This window comes from Mobula birostris, chromosome 9 (genome assembly GCF_030028105.1).
Source record: "Mobula birostris isolate sMobBir1 chromosome 9, sMobBir1.hap1, whole genome shotgun sequence".
Lineage (NCBI taxonomy): Eukaryota > Metazoa > Chordata > Chondrichthyes > Myliobatiformes > Myliobatidae > Mobula > Mobula birostris.
The window spans coordinates 47,405,508-47,431,631 of NC_092378.1; the positions used below are offsets into that span (position 1 = coordinate 47,405,508).

Below are 26,124 nucleotides of genomic sequence, written 5' to 3' on the forward strand. Positions count from 1 at the left end.
CATCCTGATTAGGAAATCGAAGAGGCTGAGTGATACTTCACAGAAACTGGATCTTCGACCCACTGTATCTATGCTGACTGTTAAATACGCACTTATACTAATCCCATTTATCAGCACTTGGTATGTGGCCTTCTGTGCTTTGAGTCGAAGGTTCAAAGTACATTTATTATCAAAGTATGTATGCAGTATGCATTCTTGAGATTCGTCTTCTCCACAGACAGCCATGAATCAAAGAAACCCATTCCAAGAGAAACATCAACTTCCCCACGCGCAGAGAAAAACAAATTGCGCAAACAGCAACAAAAAACAGAGTGAAAATCAATGAATATAAAACATAAAATTGAAAGAGTCCAGGCATATTCAGTTCATCTCAGTTCACTGTCTGCAGGCCACAGTCAAGATAGTACCTAAATATCATGAGAGTCTCTGCCTTCAGCACCCTCTCAGACTTCATTCCAGTTTCAAACCACTCTCTGGGTTGAGAAAGAAAAACTTTTCAAATGGTTTGATCTTACCTACCCTTTTCTCATCCTCAAAACACCACTCAGTCCTCCAGGTAATTGGAACCAGTTATTTACATGCTGATACAAATACAGATGAACACTTTCAGGTTACTATGAATATTAGATTAGATTATGAGGACATACAGTCCTCTTTTATTGTCATTTAGTAATGGATGCATTAAGAAATGATACAATTTGTTCCTCCAGAATGATACTGGGGTAAAGTTTCAAAAAAACTGCTCTTGTTTTCCCTGGAAAAGAGACTTCAAAGTTGCCTTCCCTCCTCTGTCCCTCCTTTGTCCACCATGTGAAGGAAAACATTTGAGTCTCAGCACCCCATGACTGAGTGTGTCAACTTAGCCTTGAGTCGGAGAGTTTTAAGTTGAAGTGTCACTTTACGCTCTTCAGCACATAATCAGAAGTGAACAGTGAGTGATTAATCCACTGCTTTGGAAAAAAACGATAAAAATAAAGCTTATCAGCCTTTTCAATCTGTAAAATAATCTAAGGATTTACTTTGAACAAGAGCAGAGGTTTCAAAGTTCAAAATAAGTTTATTATCAAAGTGTATATATGTCACTGAGATTCAATTGCAGACAGTCACAGTAGAACCAAGAAAAACAGTGGAATCAATTGAAAACCACACATGTAGACTGACAACCAAAGTGCAGGGAAAGACGATCTACAAATACAATAAATAAATAATCCTGAGAACATGAGCCGTAGAGTCCTTGAAAGTCAGTCCATAAGTTGCGGAATCATTTCAGAGTTAAGGCGAGTGAGGTCACCATACTGTCGGGACGCTGGTAGTTGATGAGTAGTAACTGTTTCTCAGCCTGGTGGTATGGGACCCTAAGCTGCCTGTAGCTCTTTCCCTTTGGCAGCGGCAAGAAGAGAGCATGGCCCTGATGGGAATCCTTGATGATGGATGCTGCTTTCTCGTGGCAGCTCTCCTGGTGGAGATGCTTAATGGTGGTGAGGGCTTTTCCTTTGATGGACTGAGCTGTGTCCATTTTTTGTAAGCATTTCCATACCAGGTAGTGATGCTAACAGTCAGGATACCCTCCACTGTGCATCTATAGAAGGTTCTCAAATTTTCAGATGATATGCTGAACCTGTGCAAACTCCTAAGAAAGTTGTGTTGTGTTGCTCAATATTAATCAGGAACCGCTTTCTTCCCCTCTGCCATCTGAGTTCTGAAGTCTGTGAACTTTTTAATCCCTTTTTTTGCATTACTTACTTATTTTGTGATTTATTGTGATTTTGTTTTTCTCACTGTACCACAACTGCAAAGCAACAAATTTTTAGTCATATAAGACCGTGATAGTAAATCTGATTCTGGTTCTTATGGTTGCCTTATCCAGTATTCTCGACAAGAACGAGAGATAGAATCATTCATCTTGTTGTGCTTATATCTTCCGATGTGCAAGTTGGCTATGGTGTTCCCTCATTACAGTGGTTCCTTCACATGCATTCTTTTATTGGCTATAACGAGTTATGTAATTCTTGTAGTTTTGAAAATCAGTATTATAAAGAAGAACTAGAAATGAAGTTTATTTTGTTGGCTCCGGGGGGAAGGGTTTTGTGGCCTAATGCAGCTGACACAGTTGCTGACTTGCCTGAAGCTGGGTGAATCAGCCTATGTCAGGGAAACGAGGCTTTAGCCATTGTATTTTACAGTGGCTCCAGATGGTGGGCTTATTCCCTAGGTCATAGAATCATAGAGCATGACAGCACAGACACAGGCCCTTTGGCACATCTAATCTGTGTCAAGCTGTCTTTCTGCTAAGAATCATTGACCTGCATGTGGACCGTAGCCCTCCATACTCCTCCAATTTCCTCCAGAAATTGCAATTTCTCGTAAATGCTGCAATCAAATCTTCATGCACCACTTTCACTGGCAGCTTGTTCGACACTCGCCCCACCCTCTTGAGTGAAGAAGGTTTTCCTCAGGTCCCGTTTAAAAATTTCACCTTTCACCCTAAGCCTATGACCTCTATTCTAGTCTTACCCAACCTCAGTGGAAAAAGCCTGCTTACATTTACCCTATCAATACCCTTCATAATTTTATATACCTCTATCAAACCTCCCCTCATTCTCCTACATTCTAGAGGGTAAAGTCTTAATCTATTTAACCTTCCTGTATAAACTGGGGTCTGCAAGTCCTGGCAGCATCCTTGTAATATTTCTCTGTATTCTTTCAATATTGATATCTTTTCTCCAGGTAGGATACCGGAGCTGCACCAGTGTCTTGTACAACTTCAACATAGCTTCCCAACTTATTTACTCAATACTCAGATTTATGAAAGCCAAGATGCCAAAAGCTCTCCTTGCGACTCTATAGACTCTGTGACGCCACTTCGGGGAATACTAGATCTATATTCCCATATCCCTTTGTTCTACCGCACTCCTAAGTGCCCTACATTCACTGTGTAAGACCTACCCTACGTTGTCCTCCCACACTGCACTACCTCGCACTTGTCTGCATTAAATTGCCATTTTTTTTCCAGTTGGTCTAAATTTGCTACAGGCTTTGACAGGCTTTCACACTGTCCTCTATACGCCCAATCTTGGTGCTACCCTCAAGTTTTCTGATCCAGTTTACATATTATCATTCAAATCATTAATATAGATAACAAACAGCATGGATCCAACACCAGTCATTCTGACACACTACTTGTCCCGACTTCCAGTCAGAGAGGCAACCTTCTGCTTCCACTTTCTAGCTTCTCCCACTAAGCCAATGATGAATCCAATTTACTATTTTATCCTGAATACCAAGCGACTGAACCTACTGCATCAGCCTCCCATGCGGGAATTTGTCAGAGGCCTTGCTAAGGTCCACATAGACAGTGTCCACTGTTTGTTCTTCTTCAGCTTTTCTGGTAGTCTCCTCAAAAGGAGACGGGAGGAGAAGATGGCAGCGCGACTCAGCTGTCTGGTGAAATGATATTGTATCTGTTAAGTAGGGGCCGTGGACAATTCTGATTTGATGAAGACAGATGTGAGAAGCAGAGGAACATCTGGAGAAATTTCTGAAATGCCTAGTTCACTACCATTGCTACTGTGCGATCAAGAATCTCCAGAGGGAAGGCCCCAAAATACCCAGCTTTGCCTGCTGCTGGCGGCCGAGGCTGAGGTCGAAGCGTTCGGATAGAGATGGTGCTCGGTACTCGGTGTCGGAGGGCTGATCAGAGCTTGAAGTTTTTGGACGACTCAGAGTCGGACTGTGGTCGGGCATGGCAGGGAGAGTTTTCTTCCTTCTCTCGTCTGCGTGAGATATGGGACTATCGAGAGACTTTGAACTTTTTTTTACTGTGCCATGGCCTGTTCTTCATCAAGTTATGGTATTGTTGCACTGTTGTAACTATATGTTAGAATTATGTGGTTTTTGTTAGTTTTTCAGCCTTGGTCTGTCCTGTGTTTCTGTGATATCACACCGGAGAATATTGTATCATTTCTTCATGCATTACTAAATGAGGACTGCGTGTCCTCATAATCTTAAAAAAAAACTTGTATAAGAACGGTTGTCATGACCTACCATGTACGAAGTGATGTTGACTATCCCCACCCAAGGCCTATTTATCCAAATACTACATCCTGTCCCTCAGAATACCATCCATTAAGTTACCTACTTAGGCTCACTGGCCTTATTTTCCCAACTTACTCCACTAGGCAACAAATTCTTTCAAAAGTGTTGCTTCCTCAGAAATTTTTATTTATGATAAGCTGCTTAAAGCCGAACCCAAATATAATTTCAGACTACTTGTATCAGGAGGGAATTTGGAGCCAGCATTGAATGATTCCAGTTGCCCTGATACCGTTTCTCTGTGACCGCCTTGCCCTGGTGAAGCCTTCACCATGCTTGTCACTGACAGCGCCACAATTTGCAGGGAAGAAATCTAAATGGGAATGAAGAAAATGAATCTGTAGTGACATGTTGCACTTCATGGTTCTGTCCGCTTGAAGCATGTTTGTCAATCAGTTGCACGTAGATTGGTGCTCTGTAGTTGCCAAGAAAATTTTCAACAACATCCTTGAATTCCTTCCATGTGATTTTTTGCTGGTCCCACTAGAAGTTCTTCAAATTGCTTGTTATTGATGACCTGTTTGATTTATGGACCAACAAAAATGCTTTCCTTAATCTTTGCACAAGTTATTCTGGGAATCATCGGTCTCAAATATTGAAATTATTCATGGAAATTTATAGCTTTTCTACAGCCTGTCCTGCCATGCGACATCTACCCTGCCTATGCACGCCCAGGCAAGCCTGGATAAGATAGAAAACATTTCAGCTTATATTGTGGGCAACATTTTAATTGGCTTGAATTATGAATTGAAATAACAAATATAGGTGATTTCAAGAAAAAATTATGCACGAAAGGAAAACTTCATGCTGATTTTTATGATCAGCAGTCCAAACCCCATAAAATACATGCAAAAATATTCACCCAAAAGGAAAATCTTTGTTGTCTAGTGTTCTTAGAGCCTTTACTGAACAACCAGAACATTAGCTATCCTCCAATCCTCTGGCACCTCACCCATTTTTTTGACACCTCTGCTAGAGCCCCTACAATTTTTGCACCAGTCTCCCACAAGATTTGAGGGGCCTCTCTCAGGCCCTGGGGATTAATCTTCCTCAAGACAGCAAGCACCTCCTCTTCTGTAATTGGAATACGGTGCATGACCTCACTACTCTTGTGCCTCAGTTCTGTAGACTCTGTATCCATCTCCCGAGTAACTAAGATGCAAAAAATTCCCTTTAAGATTCCCCTCGACTCTTTTTGGCTCCATTCATAGATGATCATACTGATCTTCAAGTGGACCAGTTTTGACCTTGGCTATCCTTTTGCTCTTGATATGTCTGTTGTAGCTCTTGGGATTCCCTTTCATCTTGGTTGCCAGAGCAAACTCATGCTTTCTTTTAGCCCTCCTGATTTCCCTCTTTAGCTTTATCTTAGATTTCTTGTACTCTGCAAGTGCTCATTTGTTCTTTGCTGCCTACACTTGCCAGGCACCACCTCCTTAACTAGGGCCTCAATACCCCTCAAAAACTAAGGTTTCTAGACCTGTTAGTTTTTCCTTTTATTCTAACAGGAACTTGCATACTCTGTACTGTCTATATTTCACTTACCAAGCATCCCTTTGCCAGAACACAACCTATCGCAATCCACATCTGCCAGATCCTTTCTGATGCCATTAAAATTGGTCTTTCTCCAGTTTAGAATCTCAACCTGAGGATCAGTCCTATCTTTTTCAATAATTATCTTAAAACTAATGAAATTATCACTAGATCCAAAGTGTTCCCGCACACACACTTCTGTCACCTGCCCTGTCTTGAGCCCTAATAACAGATCTAGTATTGCACTGTCTCTAGTTGATTAAGGAAACATTCTATGAGAAGTCAATATGTGGCAAGTTAAAAATCACCAACAATCACAACTTTATTTTTCTGCAATTGTCTTAATCTCTCTACAAATTTGCTCCTCTAAATCTCATTGATAATTGGGAATCCTATAATATAAGCCCATTAATGTGGTCATCTGTATGGTTTTCTTCAATTCCACCCATATATCCTCTGTTGATGAGCCCTCCAGTCAGTCCTGTCTGAACACTGCTGTGACGTTTTCTCTGACAAGCAACGTCACCTCTTCTCTCTTAAGTACCTCTCCCTCTATCATGTGTATAACAACAGAACTGTGGAACATTGAGCTGCCAGTCCTGCCCCTCCTAAAACCAAGTCTCACTAATGGTTACAATATCAGAATGCCACATACTGATCCATGCACTAAACTCATCTGCCTTTCCTACTTGCATTGAAGTAGACAGGACTTGGAGCATTAGTCCCACCCTGCTCAAGCTTTCCTGTCTTTGTATGTTGGCTTAACATCTACTTTTCCAACAACCACTTCACGAACTGTCTTGTCACTTTGGTTCCCATCCTCTTGCAACTCTAGTTTAAGCATTTCCCTCTGAACACTGCCCTAGAGCAGCACAAGTAGACCTTCCTGCAATTACTTTGGCCCCCCTCCAATTTAGATGCAAACTCTCCCTGGAAGAGATCCAAAAATCTGAAGCTGTCCCTCCTGCATTATCTCCTTAGATATACATTGAATTGTATTGTGTTCCTATTTCTCACCTCAGTAGCACCGGACACAGGTAGCAATCCTGAGATTAGCACCTTGGAGGTCCTTTCCTTTAACTTAGTGCTAACTGCCTGAACTCACTTTGGAGAACCTTGTCACTCTTCTTGTCTTTATCATTGGTACTGACATGGACCACTACTTCTGGCTGCTCACTCTTCCTCTTAACAATGCTATGGACTCAGTCCGAGATATCTGTGACCTTGGCACCTGGGAAGAAGCAGGCTATCCAGGAATCTCGTTCTTGTCCACAGAACCTGCTGTCTATTTCCCTAACCAAGTAATCTCCTGTCATTACTGCTCACCTCCTTCTGCACCCCCTCTCCATGAGTCATAATGCCAGAGACCTGATTGCTGTGGCTTTCCTCTGCTAAGTAATCCCCCCACCGGCAATAATATACAAAACAATACCTTATTATTGAGGGGACCACCACAGGGATACCCTGCATTGGCTGCCTGCCCCCTTTTCCCTCTCCTGATGGTCACCCAGTAACTTGTATCCTTCACCTTCGGTGCAACAACCTCCCTTTATCTCCTATCACTCAATCAATCCATCTCTCGAATGAGCCAAAGGCCATCCAGCTCCAGCTCCAGCTCCAGCTCCAGTTTCCTATAAGAAGCTGCAGCTTCCTGCAGGTGGAGTTATCAGGGTCACTGGAGGTCTCCTTACCTTCCCACATCTCACAAGAGGAGCCCTCCGCTGCCTGGCATTGCCATTGCTCGAGTCATTTGAGAACAATTTCTCCTTGGTTGTTTAAACTGAATGATAAATGTAAGTTGCTTAATGTTTCGCTATGTCCTGAGCTTAGTGCGGTGCAGATGTTTCAAGGTTGGCAACTGTCTCAGCTCTATGTGTTGCAGTGTTCCTGTCATGGTGATCTGGCTTGTACCAACACTGTGGAATTGATTGTCATTGGGCTCTTTCATGGTGGCTGTGCACAGAAGGCACCTTTCTGAGCAGCAGTAAATGGACCAGGCAGTCTGGGTAAATAAGGAGACTGTCGATAAAGGATGTGCCAGTGCTTTGTGTTCTGCCTGGCCATGTCTTGCACTTAAACTGGATTTAGGTAATCAAAGGATACAACCGGATCACCTTCCTGCTTGGATAGATGCCATTTGAGTCATTCCAACCCAACACTGCATGTCTGTGCCAGTTGCCTTGGATACACTCCCTCCCTGGCTTTCTATGTTGACTGGTGCAATCGCTTGACACAATGTCCTGCAAATCATCCATGTGTCTCATGCGTATGAGGTGCTTCCTCATTGCTCTCTGGCGAATTCATGGACTGCTGCAATCTGTAGTGTGAAGCCAGTGCAACATTAAGTGGAGAATTGGGCTGGTTAGCCCATCTGTTGAATGAGAGACTCAGCATTGGCCTCCTTTCATCTTCCTGGTTCATTCTTCCTCCATATTTATATAGACCCTCTTTAATGCACTCTTGTTATGCTTCTTAACTGGACTGCACATTTTGATTCCTCTAGTAATGTGGCTTCCTGAATTCTGAACTTAACTGCTGCTTCAGAATGTCCAAGCTGACCTTTATACCATCCTGGAGACTGTGGACTATAACATCCAGGAAACTATCTGTCCAATACAGTGTACTCGAGTTTTATCTAGCTGCTCCTTGCTGGTGTCCTCTTCAGGTCTGTCTCCACCTTCTACTCTGCTGCCACTGCTTTGAATTATTAAGGTGGCCTGTGCAGTGTAATTCTGATAATCCAGCATGCTTGAGACTTTGGTGCTGGATTGACAGATTCTCTACACTGTTGGATGTAATTTCTATGACTACTTCAAAGACCTTTTTCTTCAGCTGTTACGCGATATGATAAATTTTCCAGTGAACAAATTAGGATGGAAGGAAATACCCCAGAGAGTGGAAGGAGAAAGTCATAGAAACATACAGTGGACACGTGCCCAACTGATCCATGCTAATCGAGATTCTCATCCAAGCTCATCCTATTTGCCAGTGTTTGACCCATAACTTTCCAAACCTTTCTTATTCATGTACTTGTTCAAATGTCTTTTTAAAAGTTGTTATTGTACCTGCCTCTACTATATCCTCTGGCAGCTTATTCCATGTGCCCACCAATGGAAACACCAATGCCTTTGGACTGAAAATCCTACAAAAGGTAGTGGATTTGGCCCATTACATCACAGGTAAAGGCCTCCCAGCCATTAAGCACATCTACAAGAAGCACTGTCACAGGAAAGCAACATCTGTCATCAGAGATCCCCACCACCCACGCCATGCTCTCTTCTTGCTGTTGCCATCAGGTAGAAGGTACAAGAGCCTTGGGACTTACACCATCAGGTCCAAGAACAGTTACTACCCTTCATCTGTCAGCCTCTTGAATAAAAGGAGAAAACTACACTCACTTGAGATGTTCCCATAACCGATGATCTCACTTTCAAGGACTCTTTATCTTATGTTATCATTATTTGTTTTCTGTTTATTTATATTTGCATTTGCACAGTTTGTTCTCTTCTGTACTCTGGGTGATCTTTCATTGGTCCTGTTATAGTTACAGTTCATTAGATTTTATGAGCATGCCCGTAGGAAAATGAATCTCACGGTTGTACTTGGTGTCATATACGTTCTTTGATGGTAACATTTATCTTTAACTTTGACCCTCTGTCTGATCAAGTTGTCCCCCAGATCCCTTCTATATCTTTCCGCTATTCCCTTCAACCTATGCCCCCGAGTTCTTCGTTCCCCTTCCCCTACCCTGCGGAAAAGACATGGGATGCCTGTATTCCCTCGCAGTTAGTGCAAACATGCAATGGGTCTGGAAGGGTGAATGGATGTCGCCTTCAGTTGCATTTAACATTACCATGTGCCAGGCCATGGAAATTTGTATTTTCACTAATGATCTGCACTTTGGTGGTGATTGTGTGTCCACCAGATCATCTGATTGAAAACACATAATTGATGTTTGGCTTACAGTGTAAGGTAGGTACAAGTTCTCCGCCAGCATGTTAGTCATATCGTTTTGATTGATTTGCAAGGTCAAAGTCAATGGTAGCTCTTCAGTGCATTGCCTGCCATTGACATTCACTTACAGCTGAACCAGTAAACTAAAGGCCTTTGATATCAAGTTATCGAGTTTTATTGTCTTGAGTTTTGCAGCACGGAAGCAGGCTTTTCAGCACAACTTGTCCATGCTGACCGTGTTGCTCAGCAAACTCACCCATCTGCCCACACTTACCCCATAGCCCTCAACCTCCACTTTCCATGTACTTATCTAAAAGTCTTTTAAATGTGCCCAAATCTACTAATATTTCTAGGAAAAAAAATTGCAAAAACAATTGTTGGGTGTGTGACACCTAATGGCATATTCTATTGGTACCATTGATGATGCGTGGTTACGTTAAACAAGCACAATAGCCAACATGCATGGGAAGTGACCTTGAAGGTTAGAATTCAATTCATGAACATTCACAGCAATGCCATCAGCTCTGTGGGACTGTTCTGCAAGTGATGGAAATTGTGGCACTTTCTGTGCAGAGAATATTGTGCTTTTTTCAAATTACAAAACTGCACTTAACAAAGCACTAGTGTGGGGGTTGTTTGGACTGCAATTGTTTTTTTGTGGTATTTTCAATGGTTGTTTTGTAGGGTGTGAGAGTCAATGTCTCACAATTAGCCATGTGGTGAAACAGTGGTTAATTTGTTGTTCTACATTGTTAAATGAGAGGAAACATGGGTTGAAATGTGGTTTGTAAAAAATCTCACCCTCTGAGGCTACCTTACTTATTATGATACAGAGGTGGCCATTGGGTCTGTGCTGGCTCAAGCAGAGTAACGTCACGCTGTATCTTCGGATCCAAGCGCAGGATCACATATCAGAAGGGTTGAACAAAACTAGACATTTTATTAACAAAAGAGACAAAGCTAAACAGTAGAATTTACAAGGTCTTGGATAATTTGGAACTTCACTAGGCAAAAATCAAGATGACCACATCAACAAGAGGTTAGCACTGTCCCTTTAAATACACTCCAGGGCACGAAAGAGTCTCTGCCCAGTTGATAAAACCCCATACTAATTACAAACTAATGAGTAACTATTCTAATAAGAGAAAAAAGTCCACAGATTCCTAACTGGACACCTGCAAAGTCTCAGAGAATTAATTGGAAGTGATCACGGACAATTGCAACTTAAGCGTAAACTAGAGAAGACCTAACACGAACACATGAAAAACCAAAGCTCAACAATTCAGATTATTATATTTAATACAAATACAAAAAAAACCCAGCAAAAATCTCAGAGCCCTCAGTATAGTCTACCGATGACTTGAGGTTGTGTCGGAGTAATCCCAATAATCCCATCTCCCCCTCCTTTCTTTCCTTTATAATCTATTCTCTGAAAAGATGTGTTTATTAATATCACATGAAGATTGGAGTGAAAAGCTGTTCTTACTGGCTACCGATGTGGCTTTTGAAACCAAATGGAGCACACAGCTCTGCTGGAATTGAGGGTATTTACTCCAGTGCTGAGATGCAACTGGGCAAAAGATGTGCCGATGTATACAATACCACCACTCCTGGTGGTAACCAAATAGAACTTGTTCTATTTGTGGTAAAGTGACTCATTCTCATTGTAACAGTGGCATGGTCCATGCCAAATTCAAAATTAAAAACCTGTCTGGAAAGGCTGTTGGTCACAGGATCCATGTGATGCTGTACCCATGAAGAATTTAAAGTAAGGCTGTACATGAATTGAAAATAAACAGTAAAATGATTTTCAAAAAGGAAGCTTTTCCTTTGCGTGCCTTCCAGACCAATCTTGCCATACATAATTCCGTGAAGGTTGTAAGAAGAAAACAGTGCAGAATATAGCATTGCAGTTACAGAGAAAGTGGAGTGCAAGTAGACAAATAAGGTGCAAGGGACATGGTGGGGCAGGTTGCAAAGACCCCATCAACTCCCCTTTGATTTTTCTATCACCTCACTGCACTGAGGTACAGGTGGTTCTGCTATATTGTGTGGTTCCATAACATAAATTGGCTTTCACATTGATGGATTAGTGAGCTCCATTTGCTTTAGGTGGGCTGTTATTGGTTATAGTGTGGTTGTGATGAGGAAATAATGTATTTTGAAGGCGGCTACAGCCTGTTCTGCAAAAACGTGTTCAGTTCTGGTCATCTCATTATAGGAAGGATATGGGAGCTTTAGAGATGCTGCTGAAGAGACTTACCAGGATGCCATCTGGATTAAAGAGCATCTTTTATGATGCAAGATTGAGAAAGCTAAGACTTTTCTCTTTAGAGCGACGGAGGATGAGAGGTGACTTGCTGGAGGTGTATAAGATGATAAAAGGCATAGTTAGAGTTGTCAGCCAGCTCATTTTCCCCAGGGTGGAAATGACTAATATGACAGGGCATAATTTTAGGCTGATTGGAGGAAATTATAGGGTGGGTGTCAGAGATTAGAGTGTTAAGTGCATGAAACACACTACTGGGAGTAGTGGTAGAGGCAGATAGGGACATATAGGATGCCAGCACGCCATTGGGATGAGGAAGGAAGTGAGCACTGTATGGAAGCCTGTGTGATCATTAGGAGTATGTACAAGGGGTCTGTAGGATTGAATGCAGGTCCTTGGAACTATGAGGCAACAGCTCCAACTGTTGTACCGCTGAGCCAAGAAATTGTCAACCTTTACCAGAACAATTTGTGTTATTATCTGGCAAAGTACGAAGGGTGCCCAGTCAGTAAATGCATCTCTCAAAAGATCACCCAGAAGATGGGAAATTGTGGTAGAACGAGGCCTTTATTTAGAGCAGGGGATCCCAACTGAGATCCACGGACCACTTGCTTAATGGTATTGGTTCATGGCATGAAGTAAAGCTTGGGAATCCCTGGTTTAGGGAGATTGTTTTACTTGCTACTGCGCCGATTGTTAAATTCACTTTTTATTTTTGATCCTTTGTTTTATAAAGCCATACTCTCACCTTTCCCTTCCCCATTAACAGTGACTCATTCCACCCTGTCTTTCCTACCCGCCATGCTGAAATGACCCTGTCCACTTTTCAAGTCTGCCCCTTTCTGCCTGGTGTGCCTGCTGCTGCTTGTGAATTCCTTGGAGTTCTCATGGATTGGAACTCCTTGCCACAGCCTCCAGTGCCCCTCAGCTCCCAAAAACAAAACTAGAAGTATTCAAACCCCGATTCATTTATTACCTTGCTGGTCAGACCACACTGGGAGTACTGTCTGCAGTTTTGGGCTCCTTATCTAAGAAAGGATGTGTTGGCATTAGAGAGAATCCAGAGAAGGTTCACGAGCACGATCCTGGAAATGAAAGGCTTAACATATGAGGAGTGTTTGATGGCCCTGGGCCTGGTCTCTGTGGAGTTTAGAAGAATAGGAGGTATCCCATTAAAGCCTATCAAATATTGAGGTGTTTCTTTAGCTGGAGGATTTTGAGTCTGTGGAATTTATCACCTCAGTTGGCTGTGGTGGCCAAGTCCATTGGGTATGTTTAAAGTGGAGGGTGAAAGGTTCTTGATTAGTAAGGGTGTCAAAGGTTATGGGGAGAGGGCAGGAGAACGGGGTTCAGAAGGATAATAAATCAATCATGATGGAATGGTGGAGCAGAATCGATGGGTCGAATGGGCTAATTCTGCTCTGATGTCTTATGGATTACCACCGTTAGAGTCCATGAGAAGTGAACCAACGCAGTTTGCAATGATATTTGTTTTGGCACTTGATTTTAAAGAACACAGCAGCAGCAGCAGGTTTCACAAGTGGTTTCACTAACGAAGCACCACTCTTGTGCTCAAATATAGTTTTGTGCTTCAAGTTACAGTGATTTCATAAAATGAATTTTAAGAGGAACATAACCGCAGAACACCATGTGCCTGGCTCCAAGTATGAAACAACTTGTTCTGATTTGTACTTGTATTTATTGTTTGCCTTGTGGTTTGCAATTGTGGAAACTTGTTCACTGGCCAAATTATATCTAAGGTCTTGATTGAGGTGCTCCTGATCAAGGGTGTTGGTCAGATGGAGGAAATATCTGCTGGATAATGAGCATCTCCAGTACATGAAATACTTTAAGTGACAGTTGGAGAGGTTTTCTGGAATACATCCTCGTCAACCGCAACTCTCACCAGACACATCTCATCTCTTCCCCCATTCCACCCAACTCCTTCCCACTTTACAAAGACATTGTTTTTTCTTACACCCTCCCACTTTGTGCCTCGCACACTTCCCTGGGTAGGTCCATTTCCCTTCCTATTGTCCATTGCTATCCCTGGAACAATTCTTGCCATCCAAGTGATATCCCTGACAAAGTTAGTCCTGACGAAGGGTCTCGGCCTGAAACGTCGACTGTACCTCTTCCTAGAGATGCTGCCTGGCCTGCTGCGTTCACCAGCAACTTTGATGTGTGTTAAGTGATATCCCTGTTGCTTTTGGATGCCAGAATCCCACAACAAACTCTTATCTAGTGCTCACTGATTTGCTTTATTCTAGCACCTTTCTACAACCCTCCAAACCATGATTTCCAGAACTCAAAGAACCGTGGCCTTCAATATTCTTTGCTGGAAGTTACCTTAGTTTGCTTTTGACTCCCGACCCTGGCAGAAATCCAACTACATGTTGGCATTCAGATCCAAAACATGAGGAATTTCCTTCCTCCACAAAGGCGCTCAACTTGCCGAGTCCCTCCAGCAGATTGTTTATGTTCTGCTTTCAGATATTGCAAACCAACTTCTAAAGTGTCAATTGTTAATCTGTGGTCTTTAAAACTTCACATATCAGGCATTTATCCAGCATTTTAATGACCCCCCCGATTGTGTTTGGCTTTGCATTAACACCACTTAATCTGTTAACTCTCCTGTTTTGAATATTTATTAAAATCTCTTGCTTTCTTATTTTTCAGGTTAGCTTTATTTCATATTGTTAAGTTATTATTGATATTTTAGTTATTCCATGCTGTTTGCTAAAGTTTGTCGATTCTTCTGACCATCCCCAGTTTTAATGCTTTTTCTTTTAAGTTTGATTCTTTCTAACTTTTAGAAAATTAATCATGGATTATAGACTCTTCATTTTTTTCATCTTATTCTAACATATATATTCTGTGTGTTTTAAAGGATATATTTAAATCCCAGCCACTTTATCTTGTTTGACTGATTTCTTAATCTGATTTTCCTGTTCACTTTAGCCAGTTCTGCTTTCATTCCTTCATAATTGCCTTTATATGACATTAAAACTCTGGTCCTGGATTCATTGTTCTCTCTCTCACACTGAGTGAGAAGTTATCATGATCATTGCTACCTTGTGACCCTTCCATTGTAAGATCCTTAATTAATCTTATCTTTTGCACAATAGTATAATCTAGTATAATTTGCTCTTTGGTTGGCTCCAGAATGTGTTAATCTAAGAAACTATTCTGAAAGCCTTCAATGAACTACATATTTAAACTCCCTTTGCCCATCTGATCCATCCGGGCCATACTTATATTATAATTGCTGAACGGATCCTGACCCGGATCTGGGCCATACCCTCCAAATATCCGGACCTGCCTCTCAGTTTTTTTTGCACTATCTTACTTTCCATTTTTCTATTTTCTATTTATGATTTATAATTTAAATTTTTAATATTTACTATCGATTTGTATTCCAGGGAGCGGGAAGCGGAGAATCAAATATCGCTGTGATGATTGTACGTTCTAGTACCAAGTGTTTGGTGACAATAAAGTATAATCCCCCATGATTATTGCTATACTTTTTTGAAGTTCTCATGATCTCCTTCTGTTTTACTGTGGCCTACCATGTAGTTGCTGTGTTGTGGTCCATAGGTACAGAAAGTATGACCTACTGAGCTTGAGAACTTGGGGTGCATACAGGTGAAGACACAAGCACTATTGGAGGCGGCAAAGGAAATTTGGAATGCACAAAGGATGACTGGAGCTGTTTGTAGAAATGAGGAGAAGCAAGTCAGCATTAGATATTGATCGCGAGGCCGGCAATTTAAAAATGGACATTGTGCCACTATGTCACTGAGTAGTAGTGATAGTGGGTGGTTGGGATCTGGGTACATTCGGTAGTCTTGGGAGATACTTTAGAGGGTAGAGCTCTTTCAAAGATCTGGTTGGGTGTGATAATGCAAAGTTTAGTTCAGTCTGGATTTTAGCAACCATTTACACTTAAGTTGCATCTTTTTCATGCCCTAAAGAAATCCCAGCATTTCAGAAAGATAATGAGGAAAAATTGAGATGCTGAGTGAGGCACTCAAAACCGTGATGAAAGAAGTGGAGGCAATGACCATCTGGTAGGAATTTGACAGCGTGGCCAAGAATGGTGATGGGATATCCTCAGAGTTGGCTTTTGAAGTATTTGACCTCGGGGATGGGTAATGTACAGAAAGAAATGGGCTGAGGAGGGATTTAAACCCTTCTGTATTGCGTTGCGTGCAGGTTCTGAGGAACCAGGAGTTTGGAGGCCTCCATGAGGGATGACAAGCTGTTGGCCAGCCATCTGTTGGATTGCTAAAAGAAATAAACTAAATCATTGAAAGCTTGTTCCAGCATATCTGGAAAAAGTCAGATGGTATTGTGCATCGTGGCTCTCTCCACTGTATTATCTAAATTAATCTGAAACTTTCCAACTTTGTAATTTCCACAAGCTCCACTTTAGTGCGATTTCTACATGTGGGAGCTTTTAAGTTTGCTTTTATTTTGATTTTGCTTTTATGAAAATAATTTAAATATTTGGATGTGAATAGGAGTGAGTTGCTGTCAAAGGATCTGCCTGCAGATCATGTTGTAAAACCCAGCTGTCCCCAACCACCGGGCCACAAAGCATGTGCTACCGGGCCGCGAGGAAATGATATGATTTGGCGATATGAGTCAGCTGCACCTTTCCTCATTCCCTGTCACGTGCACTGTTGAGCTTGAACGCACGCGAAGTCATTACCCGCGTGTCATCCATGTCAGTGCGGGAAGGAGATCAACTCCTCGAGCTTGCAAGTGACAGCGAGCTGAAAAGTATGTTTGACATAACATCTCTGCTGGCATTCTGGATCAAAGTCAAGGCTAAATATCCTGAGATAGCCACGAAAGCACTGAAAACGTTGCTTCCATTTCCGGCATATCTCTGCAATGAATGCAACGAAAACTAAATTGCGGAATAGACTGGACATAAGGAACCCACTTCGAGTATCGCTGTCTCCCATCACCCCTCGATAGGACCGTCTTGTTGCAGGAAAACAAGCCCAGGGCTCCCACTGATACAGCGATATTGGTGTGTTGCAATGATGTTCATACGGGGAAAGTATGTGCTGTGTGTTTAATATCCAAACGTTACTTAAAATGTTATGATGCTATTGACTTATATGTGACTTATATAACCATATAACAATTACAGCATGGAAACAGGCCATTCCTGCCCTTCTAGTCCATGCCGAACGCTATTCTCACCTAGTCCCACCGACCTGCACTCAGCCCATAACCCTCCATTCCTTTGCTGTCCTATAGCTATCCAATTTTTCTTTAAATGATAATATCGAACCTGCCTCTACCACGTCTACTGGAAGTTCATTCAACACTTACTTCAAGCCCGCCTGTCCTCCCCTGATAATTGACTTATCACTATATTCATGTGAGGAAAATATGCGCTGTGAGTTTAATATTAAATTTGTTAGATAAACCCTTTTAGAAACGAAATTGAGTGTATTAGCCACTTATCACCTATATTCCAGTCGTGATTAACACCCCCCACCAAACAGAATCGCAGAAAACGATTCGTAGAAAAAAACCAGGTACACGCATGCGCACTGGTGCCCGCGCAAGGCTTCATGGTCATGGTAGTCTTTCTTGGGGTAAACACAACGTATTCGACTGCTATTCTTGTCTGTTGGCAGCCTTACCTCCCCCCGGGGTCGGCCGGTCCGCAAGAATATTGTCAATAATAAACCGGTCTGAGGTGCAAAAAAGGTTGGGGACCCCTGGTATAACCTGCCTCTATGGTCAATCATTGCTTGCTTGCAGGACATTGTTCTGAAAGGTTATTGAACTTCGAGGTTTGTAGTGATGCAGAGAGGCTCCAAGTTTACCTTAGCCTAATGTGTCCACTGTGGAATGGTGCCTGGTTTTGTGATCCTGGGCAGTAAAGTTCTCAATTTAAATTGAAACTTTCTCATAGATCTAAGAATTTAAGTAATGATGGAGCAGTTGTGTATGACTAACTGTCTCCTTTCTGGACAGCTAAACAATCCACTTTTGTGTGCCCCTTAAATCATTGAGGACATGCAGTGATGTTTGCTGTTGGCAGCTTGCAACGGTGATTTGGGTTCACATTGAAATGTACTGTGTGACTAGATCCTGAAGGGGCACTGTTTCCAACTATTTAAACTCCCATGTAAACACATACAATGGATGATGCTTCTTATAGAACATTTCAGCATTATTGTTTGCTCACAATCTAAGTCAATATGTTCTTTTATGTGTCATGCCTCATTAAAAAAAAAGTGTAGCTCATTAAAAAACATACGGACGTTCTCTTGCTTTCATGTAAATACATGCTCAAAAAAAAAGCTCAGCTCAGTTCATCAGGCATTCCTTCAGATTTGCGAGTCCACACTGGCTCTCTCTGCTTAGACTAGGTTTGGCTTAATGTATTGCTTAAGATGAGCCAGTGGGTCAGCTTGTCTTCTACAAAAAACCCAAGATACAAAGTACCCCTTACCACGTGATTGGAAGGAACCGTTCCATCTAACCCCAAAATTGATGGAAGCTTTTAAGTGCCAAAAGATGAAAGAAACTGAGTGAAATATGGTGTCTGCAAGAAAAAGAACACGGCCAGAGATGTGTGTGTATGTGAGATAATGCTAGTTTAAACTTTGGAAACAGCAGATAAGCCTGTGGCTACTTGTGTCAAAGAGTTTGTTTGGAGCACTTGATAAAAGGTCTGAATATCATCCCATATCCAACATTGTTTTTGTCCCCGTTATGTTTGAACAGTCTGAGAGCTAGCTTGTAAACACTAGAACAAGCGAAGCAGGTGCAGCATTGAAACCCATGTGAGTCAAGGGGAATCAACAGCATGGGCATAAAGTTGGCTAAAGGTAGCGGTGAACTACTCTGCAAACTATCAAAAGTTGGGAGAAAAATGAATTGCTGGCTCCTGATTGGCTTTGTCCTTGCGTTTTAAATGGGTGCCTGGTGGGATAGTTGATGTGTTGGTTATTTATTCTCTTGATTTTCAAAAATAACAAATGTAGCAAAGATGAGTTTTTTTTTGGTCTTGGAGGGTCTTGAGCATTTGGAACATCTTTCCTTGAAGGCCATTGAAAACAGGGCCTTTGTTTTTCTTTCAGTCTGATGTTGATAGATTCTTTATAAGCATGGAGGTGAAAGGTTACCACAGGAAGACAGGAACACAAGAGTTGAGGTTATGATCAGTTCAAGGTTGTTTAAAATCATTTAATGTCATTTCCAGTACACAAGTGTAAAGAAGAGTAAAATAATTGTTACTCCAGATCTGATGCAGTACAAAAAAACACAAAAAGGTAAAGAACATAAAAATTAAAAAAAAGCATAATAAATACAAATACATAAGATAGCTTGATGCATTAATTATATGTCCATAAAGTGACATTAGGAACCTGAGTGTACATAAGGTGACTCTGACAGGAAATGATAAAGCAGTGGTGGTGGGGGTGTGGTACGGTGGGTTAGTGGGTGGAGTTGTTGATCAGCCTTACTGCCTGGGGAAAGTAACTGTTTTTGAGTCCTGTGATCCTGGCATGAATACGATGTGGCCTCCTCCCTGATGGGAGTGGGACAAACAGCCCATGAGCAGCGTGGCTGGAATCCTTCATGATGTTGCTGGCCTTTTCCCAGCACCTTTCTGTATATGTGTCTTTGATGATGGGTAGGCTGTGATCACTGAAAGTTGGAGTATTCAGGGGCTAAGTGGCTGACACAACGTCATTAACTATGCACAGAGTAAAGTCATATTAATCCAGCAAGGTTCAACAGGCATATCTTTCAGGCTATTGGAAGCAATTCTAATTAATATGTTTAATGAATTTAAATAGAGTTTGGGAGCTGTGCTTTGGTGTTTTGAAGGGAGTGTGGAATCAGCATCTGGTGAGTCAGTAGAACCAAACAGTTGATCTGTGGATTCTTAGATTTTTTTTTCCAGTTAAGAATACACAGTGGCTTTTTAGAGGGGCTGATGGTTAGTCTGTTGCTCTTTTTGAATAAATATAAATCACCTGGACTAGCCTGTGTCTGGTATAGTTTCAAAGTTTATAAATAAGCCAAAAGGATCATAAAGAGAGCTTTTGGCACATTGGCCTTCATAAGTCAAGTATTGAGTACGGAGCTAAGTTGTTATGTTGAAGTTGTGTAAGATGTTGATGAGGCCTAATTGGACTATTGTGCACAGTTCTGGTCACCTACCTACAAGAAAGATGTAAGAAAGATTGAAAGAGTACAGAGAAAATTTAAAAGAATGTTGCCAGGACTAGACGATCTGAGTTATATGGAAAGATTGAAGAGGTTAGAACTTTATTCTCTAGAACGTAGGAGATAGAGGGGCAATTTGATAGAGGCATACAAAATTATGAGCGGTATAGATCGGGTAAATGCAAGCAGGCTTTTTCACTGAGGTAAGATTTCTACTGCTCTGCTGTGAGGTATTTTGAAGGTAGAGCAGTAGATGAATTGTATATGGATTTCAGAAAGGCATTTGATAAGGTACCCCATGCAAGGCTTATTGAGAAAATAAGGAGGCATGGGATCCAAGGGGACCTTGCTTTGTGGATCCAGAATTAGCTTGCTCACAGAAGGCAAAGAGTGGTTGTAGATGGGTCGTATTCTGCTTGGAGGTTGGTGACCAGCGGTGTGCTTGAGGGATCTGTTCTGGGACCCTTACTCTTCATGATCTTTATAAATGACCTGGATGAGCAAGTGGAGGGATGGGTTAGTAAATTTGCTGATGACACAAAGGTTGGGGGTGTTGTGGATAGTGTGGAGGGCTGTCAGAGGTTACAGCAGGACATTGATAGGATGCAAAACTGGGCTGAGAAGTTGCAGATGGAGTTCAACCCAGATAATTGTGAGGTGGTTCATTTTGGTAGGTCAAATATGATGGCAGAATATAGTATTAATGGTGAGACTCTTGGCAGTGTGGAGGATCAGAGGGATCTTGGAGTCCATGTCCATAGGACATTCAAAGCTGCTGCGCAGGTTGACTCTATGGTTAAGAAGGCATTCGGTGCATTGGCCTTCATCAACCATGGGATTGAGTTCAAGAGCTGAGAGGTAATGTTGCAGCTGTAAAGGACCCTGGTCAGACCCCACTCGGAGTACTTAATGATTTGGGTGATAATTAGGAGGTGTTAGGGGTAAGCTTTTTACGCAGAGAGTGGTGAGTGCATGGAATGGGCTGCTGGCAATTGTGGTGGAGGCGATACAATAAGGTCTTTTAAGAGACTCCTGGATAGGTACATGAAGCTAGGAAAAATAGAGGGCTATGGGTAACCCTAGGGAATTTCTAAAGTAAGTACATGCTCGGTACAGAATTGTGGGCCGAAGGGCCTGTATTGTGTTGTAGATTCTCTATGTTTCTATGTATTTTTATTTTAGCAGTTTCTGTAAAAGCAGTGTGTTCTGCTAATAAGTGTTTTGGCTTTGGCTAAAGTTAAGGAGCCATGTTGTCAAATTTATGGTCTGTGGCATTTGTGCAGGTTGATGGGACTAGGCACGGACTGGATAGGCTAAACCATAGAACCATAGAAACCATAGAAAAACTACAGCACAAAAACAGACCTTTTGGCCCTTCTTGGCTGTGCCGAACCATTTTCTGCCTAGTCCCACTGACCTGCACACAGACCATATCCCTCCATACACCTCCCATCCATGTATCTGTCCAATTTATTCTTAAATGTTAAAAAAGAACCCGCATTTACCACCTCGTCTGGCAGCTCATTCCATACTCCCACCACTCTCTGTGTGAAGAAGCCCTCCCTAATGTTCCCTTTAAACTTTTCCCCCCTCACCCTTAACCCAAGTCTTCTGGTTTTTTTTCTCCCCTTGCCTCACTGGAAAAAGCCTGCTTGCATTCACTCTATCTATACCCATCGTAATTTTATATACCTCTATCAAATCTCCCTTCATTCTTCTACGCTCCAGGGAATAAAGTCCGAACCTATTCAACCTTTCTCTGTAACTGAGTTTCTCAAGTCCTGGCAACATCCTTGTAAACCTTCTCTGCACTCTTTCAACCTTATTTATATCCTTCTTGTAATTTGGTGACCAAAACTGAACACAATACTCCAGATTCGGCCTCACCAATGCCTTATACAACCTCATCATAACATTCCAGCTCTTATACTCAATACTCCGATTAATAAAGGCCAATGTACCAAAAGCTCTCTTTACGACCCTATCTACCTGTGACGCCACTTCTAGGGAATTTTGTATCTGTATTCCCAGATCCCTCTGTTCCACTGCACTCCTCAGTGCCTTACCATTAACCCTGTATGTTCTACCTTGGTTTGTCCTTCCAACGTGCAATACCTCACACTTGTCTGTATTAAACTCCATCTGCCATTTTTCAGCCCATTTTTCCAGCTGATCCAAGTCCCTCTGCAGGCTCTGAAAACCTTCCTCACTGTCTACTACACCTCCAATCTTTGTATCATCAGCAAATTTGCTGATCCAATTTACCACATTATCATCCAGATCATTGATATAGATGACAAATAACAATGGACCCAGCACTGATCCCTGTGGCACACGACTAGTCACAGGCCTCCACTCGGAGAAGCAATTCTCTACTACGACTCTTTGGCTTCTTCCATTGAGCCAATGTCTAATCCAATTTACCACCTCTCCAAGTATACCTAGCGACTGAATTTTCCTAACTAACCTCCCATGCGGGACCTTGTCAAAGGCCTTACTGAAGTCCATGTAGACAATATCCACTGCCTTCCCTTCATCCACTTTCCTGGTAACCTCCTCGAAAAACTCCAATAGATTGGTCAAACATGACCTACCACGCACAAAGCCATGTTGACTCTCCCTAGCAAGTCCCTGTCTATCCAAATGCTTGTAGATTCTGTCTCTTAGTACTTCCTCCAATAACTTACCTACTACCGACGTTAAACTCACCGGCCTATAATTTCCCGGATTACTTTTCGATCCTTTTTTAAACAACGGAACAACATGAGCCACTCTCCAATCCTCCGGCACCTCACCTGTAGACAGCGACATTTTAAATATTTCTGCCAGGGCCCCTGCAATTTCAACACTAGCCTCCTTCAAGGTCCGAGGGAACACTCTGTCAGGTCCCAGGGATTTATCCACTTTAATTTTCCTTAAAACAGCAAGGACCTCCTCCTTTTCGATCTGTACAGTTTCCATGATCTCACTACTTATTTCCCTTAATTCCATAGACTTCATGCCAGTTTCCTTAGTAAATACAGACACAAAAAACCTATTTAAGATCTCCCCCATTTCCTTTGGTTCCACACATAGCCGACCACTCTGATCTTCAAGAGGACCAATTTTATCCCTTACAATCCTTTTGCTCTTAATATACCTGTAAAAGCTCTTTGGGATTATCCTTCACTTTGACTGCCAAGGCAACCTCATGTCTTCTTTTAACCCACCTGATTTCTTTCTTAAGTATTTTCTTGCACTTCTTATACTCCTCAAGCACCTTATTTACTCTCTGCTTCCTGAAGGACCTGTTCTATGCTGTAGTGCTATACAACAAGAACAGGGAATGTTGTCAAGAATAGGAAGGAGGGTAACTGAGTTCCGGAGGATGGTGGTAAAATTTAACATAGTGAATGAGGACACATGTGAAGTGATGCACCTGAATTTTCCATAATGATGGAATGTACTATTTATGAATTGCGTCAATTGATGAAGTGGGTGGTTTCATAGTGAAGTTTTAAATATCTGTAGAGTTATTCCAAGCAAAGCCAAGCCTACCTGAAATTAGTGCTTGGCAGTCAGAAATAGAACCCTGTAGAAATTTGTCTTTCCTCTGCCTCTGTCCCTGAAGTTCAGTAATGAATTTGTGAGGATGAAGGCATTACCAATTTTTGGCTTTGAATCAGGGTGAAGTATTTCATCTTAACCATTGGTTACACACATAAAATGCTGGAATGCTCAGCAGGCCAGGCACACCTATGGAAAAGAGTACAGCCAGCGTTTTGGGCCAAGACCCTTCAGCGGGAACAAAATGTTGACTGTACTCTTTTCCATAGATGCTGCTTGGCCTACTGAGTTCCTCCAGAATTTTATGCGTGTTGCTTGGATTTCCAGCATCTGCAGATTTTCTCTTATTTTTAACCATTGGTTATGTATCTTTTCTCCTCAGTTGGTGTGATCCGTTGCCCGGTCTGTCATCAAGAATGCCGACAGCCAGATATTATAGACAACTACTTTGTAAAGGACACAACAGAAGTGCCAAGTAGCACAGATGAAAAATTCAACCAGGTGAGAGATTTGTGCGTGTGTGTGTGCGAGACCAGTTTGGTAACGATCGGGTGACTTACAGGATTGTCTCCTGTGATTTATGAGAAGGTGCAATAAGTGGCAACTGCTTGAGCTTTTGCAAAATACTGGATGTTTCCGACTGTACTGAGCAACCACACCCAGTAATCATTGGCACTGTATTGACCACCTACACCCCATGCAATTATTGCCATTGTACCAACCAACCTCCACCTCCAGTAACCTTGGCTTGGCCTCAGGCTTACTTCTGTCTGAGCGTTTACTGTTTCAGATGCTAACTGAATTGCGGCATCCTTGGGATTCATTGGTTCAAGTACTTCCAGAATAGTGTTCCGCGGAGTTTCTTTTACTGGATGTGGGAATCAGGTGTGCTGCAGGAATAGGAGTAAACTGCCCATCCTTTGCTAGATGTTGCACCCTGCTATTTGTTTGTGTCTTGGAGGAGACTGGCAGGAGAGCTGCAAGGCGGAAAACAGCAGACACCAAGCAAATGTAGCGCAAACTCAAAACAGTGCAGAAAGGAGCCGACAATGGCATCAAAAGTTGTCGCCAAAATTGATTTGGCTGTGTATAATGTTTACCCAAGGTTAACTTTTGATGCATATTTAGGTAATTTATTACTAATACATTTTGCCAGTGTTATTTAAAATATGACATGTAACTTAATTTCTTTACCTGTTAAATGGGTGAAATGACCTCCAAGAATTTTCAGTTTTTTTTTTTCTCTTATTCTTTGGGAAAAGATTGACATCTTCTTGGGATCACAGATAACTCATTTCAATATAAACCTTCATCTGAGGAACTTTGAGAATAATTTTTTCCCCAATCTGCCTAGTAAATCTTTTCCCATAAAAAGTGGGGAAGTCTGGGAAAAAGAGGGCACGGGCTCATAATAGAAGGCTGTCTCTTCGTCTCTTTAGCCAGAAGATGGTGAATCTGTGAAATTCATTGGCACAGGCGGCTGTAGAGGCCAAGTCATTAGACATACATAAAGCAGAGGTTGATATGTTCTTGATTAGTAAGGGTGTCAAAGTTTACGGGGCGAAGGCCGGAAAATGGGGTTGAAAAGGATAATAAATCAGCCATGATAGACTAGTGGAGCAGACTCGATGGGCTGAATGGCCTGATTCTGCTCTTATGTCTCATGGCCCTATGACAATGTTCAGAATGGAGAGTCTGTTTCTGGAGTCTGGTGTCAGGCTTGCTCGACTGCACTTCAGCTGAGTGACCTATGCTGCCTCACTCAAATGGCCATTCCTGATTTGTGATTGAGCATTGCTAACATGTAAGGAGACACAGTAGAATGGGTCTGACATCACTATCTCTGATACAGCACAGATACTGGAGGAACTCAGCAGGTCAGGCAGCATCTTTGGATTAGATTATGAGGACACGCAGTCCTCTTTTATTGTCATTTAGCAATCATGCATTAAGAAATGATACAATATTCCTCCGGTGTGATATCACAAAATACAGGACAGACCAAGACTGAAAAACTGACAAAAACCACATAATTATAACATATAGTTACAATAGTGCAACAGTACCATAACTTGATGAAGAACAGGCCATTGCATAGTTAAAAAAAGTTCAAAGTCTCTCGAAAGTCCCACATCTCATGCAGTTGGGAGAAGGAAGAAAACTCTCCCTGCCATGCCTGAGCACAGTCCGACTCTGAGTCGTCCGAAAACTTCGAGCTCTGATCAGCCCTCCGACACTGAGTACTGAGCACCATCTCTATCCGAACGCTTCGACCTCAGCCTCGGTCGCTAGCAACAGGCAAAGCCGGGGACCTTGGGGCCTTCCCTCTGGAGATTCTCGATTGCACAGTAGTAGCAGCAGCAAACTGGGCATTTCAGAGATTTCTCCAGATGTTCCTTTGTGCTTCTCACGTCTGTCTTCATCAAATCAGAATTGTGCATGGCATCCTACTTACAGATACGATATCATTTCACTGGAGAGCTGCGCGTGCTGCGTCGCGCTACCATCTTCTCCTCCTG

At 42.1% G+C, this 26,124-nt stretch overlaps 1 protein-coding gene and 1 pseudogene across 2 annotated transcripts in view; both read left to right on the forward strand.

Annotated features, from left to right (window-relative positions):
* The window catches only part of LOC140202739 (transcription intermediary factor 1-alpha-like), a 163,333-nt gene that overhangs the window by 50,296 nt on the left and 86,913 nt on the right, over positions 1 to 26,124 (forward strand). For both annotated transcript variants that reach the window (XM_072268000.1, XM_072267998.1), the window contains exon 2: positions 23,988 to 24,106. In XM_072268000.1, the coding sequence (XP_072124101.1) occupies positions 23,988 to 24,106 (119 nt within the window). The remainder of the gene's footprint in view (positions 1 to 23,987; positions 24,107 to 26,124) is intronic.
* On the forward strand, positions 10,600 to 11,346 carry LOC140203258 (large ribosomal subunit protein eL33 pseudogene; annotated as a pseudogene).